This window comes from Anastrepha ludens, chromosome 2 (assembly GCF_028408465.1).
Source record: "Anastrepha ludens isolate Willacy chromosome 2, idAnaLude1.1, whole genome shotgun sequence".
NCBI classification, from domain to species: domain Eukaryota; kingdom Metazoa; phylum Arthropoda; class Insecta; order Diptera; family Tephritidae; genus Anastrepha; species Anastrepha ludens.
In genome coordinates this window covers 94,818,462-94,823,972 of record NC_071498.1, presented here as the reverse complement: position 1 = coordinate 94,823,972, position 5,511 = coordinate 94,818,462, and the positions used below count along the sequence as shown (strand labels likewise).

At 40.9% G+C, this 5,511-nt stretch overlaps 1 protein-coding gene across 1 annotated transcript; it reads right to left on the bottom strand.

Annotated features, from left to right (window-relative positions):
• Nucleotides 1-1,498: 1,498 nt before the first annotated feature.
• Nucleotides 1,499-4,963, bottom strand: LOC128858610 (probable muscarinic acetylcholine receptor gar-1). Its single transcript, XM_054095023.1, has 4 exons — nucleotides 4,739-4,963; nucleotides 4,228-4,655; nucleotides 2,507-4,171; nucleotides 1,499-2,431 (listed from the first exon to the last, which is right to left on the bottom strand). The coding sequence occupies exons 1-4, from the start codon at nucleotides 4,861-4,863 to the stop codon at nucleotides 1,545-1,547; spliced, it is 3,105 nt and encodes a 1,034-aa protein (XP_053950998.1). The 5' UTR covers nucleotides 4,864-4,963; the 3' UTR covers nucleotides 1,499-1,544.
• Between the last annotated feature and the right edge of the window lie 548 nt (nucleotides 4,964-5,511).

The window sequence follows — 5,511 nt, the reverse complement described above, 5'->3', positions numbered from 1 at the left end:
TAAGTATGTATGAATACATTTAACATTATTTATTGTTTTCACATAGGCAAGTTTGTAAATATGCACTTGACAGCACTTATACATGCACTTACTTATATACTTATATATATATGTACACATGTATATATATATATGCATTTTGTTACTATTCAATTATTTGTTTTGTATGTGCGTAGTATGCACGCAGATTATTTGTCTGAGACATAGATACATAAGTACATATGCTGCCAGTTTTGCTAGTTAGCATATGCATGTATGTTTGTATGTAGTTATGTTGCAGTTAAGCTGCTCGACTTTAAATAAACTCTTTTCCTAAAACCATACACTTCACATACATATGTATGCATAATATATGTACATATTTACTTACTTATTTGATATTCATTATGACATATGAACAGCATTAAATTCTTATAGCTTCAGTGTTATTTTATACATACATGCATGGTAAATATTTCTGATATCAATAAGTATTCACATAATTGCGTTAAATCTCCTCCAATATAAACAGATCGTTTAACAACTTTTATTTAATTTTACTCATCATTTTTAAGCTTATTGTTAATTCACTTATTCTGTATTTCAATTGTGTGGTTATTCATTTTAATTTGCAGCTAATTTTACTTTGGTAATTATTGTCTAAAATTTGTTAAACGTTTATTAAATATAAACTTACAACTACATACATATTTCTATCTTTTCATTCTAATAAATAAATTTTTGATTTCACTAACACTTACACACAAGTTCAATATTGGAATTAGCTTTAATAATATTATTTAATATCAACTAAGTTTTAGTTATTATTTTCAATTGTTACAAATTTTTTTATTACTTCTATTTCTATTAAAAATATTTATTTTGTTTCACTTAAATTTTATTATTTTATTTAATTGAAAACAAGCATAAGATTATGGCCTGCGAGCGCCGCACCGTCTCCGCGAAAGCTTATTGGATGTGACGCTCGCCTAATAGAGCCGACTATAATGCACTAAGAGGATTCCTTAAACGCACAATCCCTCTCGCTCTCACACATACAAACCTAACTTACGTAATTAAATTCTGATACTTGACTCTTCCACTCTTCAGCTCTTGTCCCTTACACACTTTGCGCTCAACAAAATTTTAGCTATGGATTTTCGGAAGCGTAGAGATCTCGCTTGGAGAGCAGCAGCCTTTTCTGAAGCGTTTTCTTCATAAATAATATAAATTGATATATATTTGATAACTCAGACATCTGGTAGTTCCTAGGGCTCATTAGGGATCACACCAGACCGTGGTTATCAAATATATTGTAACATAATTTTCTCTCCTAACGTCAATCATCGTTTGTATCTTAGAGTTTGAAATAAAAAATATTCATTTAGCTATTCGAAAACGTTTTCTGAAAAAGCTGCCTCGCGCTGCATGTAAGTCACTGTGTGATCTGTATGCTAATTTCCTAACAAAACCATTTTACCATTTCACGCACCAGCTCACTCTCACTCTCTCTCTCACACTCTCTCGCTCTGTCTTCTACATTTCATCTCTTCCCCATTATACCCTTAAGTCATGTGAAAATCCCCTTTGAGTATCCGCGTAAATGTCTTCTTGAATTGTTGGTTCGCTAGCGCATAACAAAAGGGGTTCATCGGGCTATTCGCATAGCATAGAAAATATGAAAACATGTAGAGATGCTCATTTGTGCAGGGTGGATTTCGGCAGAAGCCTTCCACTAGCGCAAGCACATGATATGGTGTCCAACACGCCACAAAACAGCCAAGAATGAAGGAGATCGTGCGAAACGCTTTGCGTGCACGATTCTCTGATTTGGATTTCTGTCGTCCACCACCTATTACCAGCGGCAGCTTCTTTTTGCTCTTGAAATGCTTACCGATCGAATGAATGAAATCACGTTTACTCGAATTTCGGCTGGTCACATCTCCGCTCGCTTGTGTATGCGATTTTATGCTCGATGGCTTATTGTTGGTGTTCGAAGTGCTAGTACTGCTGCCGTAGGTTGTGCTGATACCAGCGCCTGATACGAACATCGTATTGTTGGGGTTGGTATTTTGTGCGGTACTCGTGACTGGTGGCAACGTTGATTCCGAGCTTACAGCTCCTTCTGTGATGGAGGCGAACTTGTTTGTGTTTGTTGTCGTATCCGATATTTCACGTTCATCAATTTTTTCTAGCAGCGCTGGCGCAATATTAGTGGCAACGGTAGTCGTTACTTGGTTTTGCACTGATAGTGCTACTGTAGTTACGGTGGTATCTGCGCCAGCTGTTGTGATGGATGTGCGTTTCGTTATCGTCTCCAGTGGGCTGGAACTACGTCGTATCTCCGTTGCGATTCCCGCATCATCAAATAATTTAGCTTGTTCGTTGATAGTTAGCAAGCTTATAGCCTCTACACAACTCTCTCGTCGCAATTTGACAAAACCTTCCATGCCTGTATAGGAAACAAGAAGATGTCGTTCAATTTCCAAATTATTGAAATCGTTTTCAGGTATGGAATTTGTGTTACCATTGGGTGGAGCGGATGGATTGCTGGCACCAGGTGGGGAAGTACGGCGTGCAATTTTGGTCTTAGTTTGTTGCAGTTGCTGTTGAGCAGCTGCAGCCCTTTGCAGCGCTTGCTGCAACAACTTGGGGTTCGTGGCGACTTGATTTGCATGATCAGGCGCGGGCTGTGATATCGCTTGCCGTAGGGAGGTGGTTATGCTCTCATTGGTGGTAGGCGAGGCTAGCATGATAGAGCTTTCGTCCATAAATCGCAGATCGGAGTGATTGGTAAGCAGGTTGTAGGTCATATTCAGTTCGCTGTTGCTGCTGGTGCCACCCAGTGGTCTATCTGAATATTCGGAGAAGGGTGAGGGGCATTGGAACTGCTCAGGAGGTGGAAGAATAGCCTGAACCAAGCATGGCTGTATTTGGTCACGAGGCACCTCGATCGGGGCAATATCCACAGGCGATAATGGGGACTCAGCTTGCAGCCTAGTAGTGGTACTGGAACGGGAACGTGGCGGTGTGGGTTCAATTCTGTTCTGCTCATCAACTAGACGATCAGTTTCAACAATTTGGGAAAGGGTTGTGCAGGAAGTACGTTTGGGTCGATCGCCACTCGTGGTTGAATGCACGCTCACTTCTTCTTTGCTTTGGGCACGTATCAGCACACCACTGCGTGCCGGGTTGGGGGAAGTTGCGGTAGCCATTGTGGCCATGGCTTCACTGGATTTAGAATTTGTGGAGCACTGGGTTAAATTACCTTTACTGCGCGTGGCAATAAGTGCTGCCTGTGCGCCAAATACCAGTCCAATTGAGGAGCGTTTCCGAAGATTGGCTAGTTTTTGTTGATTTGTTATTTGTTGTGTTTGATTTACCGAACTTTCCTCATCGGAGTCGAAGGCCGGACTACTGGATCGTTCACTTTTTTCCGTTTCACCTGAACCGCCATCTCGCTTACCGTTTTCCGCCTTGTCTTCCGAAATACGGCGTTGCTCATTGACAGTATCGACCGCAGTGCCGTTAAGGGCCTCAGCTTGCGTCATTGGATTCATTTGCCCAGAGCCACGCTTAATGGGACTACTGCAATTAGTTCCATCTTTGCCGCTAATACCGCCAATCTCTACTTGCGTTTTCAATATCTTCTCTTCAATGGCACCTATACCTGCGGCATGGCCCGCCATACCAGACATAGCACCCGCACTCAATGCCACCATTGACTGCATTTTCCGCTGTTTTGCCTCACTACGTTTTTGCATTTCGTAAGCCGTACGATAAATACCGCCATACAATACAAATAACACTACCAGCGTCGTCCAATAGTAGCCAATAATAAGAGCAGTGTTGAAAACGGGGTCCTTGAGAAATTGCACAGCACACTGGCCGGGCAAAAGATCACGTTTGCCCGTAAAATGTTCCCAGCCAAATATGGATATGAAAAAAAGCAGCGCTGGTATGATCCAAGTGATGGTAACCATGTAGATAACACGTTTCCTGGTACGCCAACTGCGGTATTTGGCAGCGATCTTAACCGAGCAATAACGATCTATGGTTATGAGTAGCACTGTATACTGGGAGGCTAGGCACACCGTATAGTCTACAGACAACCACAGATCGCACAACAGCGGACCCAAATCCCAATAGCCCATTAGTACGTATATGGTATAAAAGGGCATGGAGACTGTACCTGTCGAAAATTTTTGTATTAAAATTAAATGGATTTTAATGCCTTCTCAAACCTACCGATTAGCACATCTGTTGCGGCCAATGATGCAATAAAATAATTGCTCGGTTGCCTGATATTTCGATCGACGATGAATGCGAGCAGCACAAGCACGTTGCCACCCACCGTCAATATGATACAGATCATTAGGCACAATGCGATCAATATGCTCTGCCAAAGTGCAAAAGGTGGCAGAACTTGTGATGGTGTAGGATCGCGGGTGGTGACATTCGTAAAATCCTCCAGTAGGCTGTGGTTCAAACTGCGATTAGTATAGGCCGTCATCATGTCCATTTCAACTTCAGAGTTCCACATACTCAGCTCTCCATTTTCGCCAATAAAGGGATGATAGAGCTGAGCGGCCTCCAGAAGTCGTTTGCATTCGGTGTGCTCGACGAAGCGATTGAAAATAGACTTGCAAATATTTTCTCGCTCCTTCTTTTGCCGCCTGTGTATGATATTGGAGGCAGAATGAAAGAGAAAAATTAATTAATAATAATTAGAGTTATGAAAAGAGGTTTGTTTACTAACCATTGCGTTATAAAATCTGGCTTGATAGAGTAAATGGGATCGGTTTTATTGCTGCTTCCCACCTCCAGCGTGGACAATTCAATGTCCGTGTACTCATTTTGATTTGGCGTTGCCATCTTTTGCATTCACTGTATCCGACTCCGCCAAATGAGGTTGACCAGTATGGGCGATAAATTTACAATCCAGATACTTTTCGATGCTCTTCTCTAAAAGTTGGTTAACGGTAGTAACATCATTAGCTGTGCAACCGCAAAGTGTCGTACGCCAGTGAGATGTGCAGTAAGTACAAGAGCATCGGCAACTTGATGTAAAAATCTGCAATGTAAAAGAGAAATTTATATAACTACATATACATATACACATATATTTGCACTTTGTTTTTTTTTTGAATCTCAAATTGCCTGGCTAGCAAAATAGGTATTAGCCGAAAATTTGTTTATGTTTCTAGCGTAAACTTCGTTTGCGCTGCATTTTAAGTTGACTCGCAAATGTTGTTGACAAATTAGATCTATGTTGCAAAATAATTGAATTTGTGGCGCAAGCACGAAGCAAAAGGAGAAAGGCAGAAGGCAACAGACAAACTGCAACAGCAAAAATGCTAGCAGACATTATTTCTTCCCTAAAATATTCTTCTACAAACTAAGTCATGCCGATGTTTTGGTATGCAACCATTAAGGTACAGATGTGGGCATGCGAGCATTGAGTTCTAGTCTGCCTTACCACATGCACTCTTACATAACAAAATCTTCATGATTTCATACTTCGTATGTATG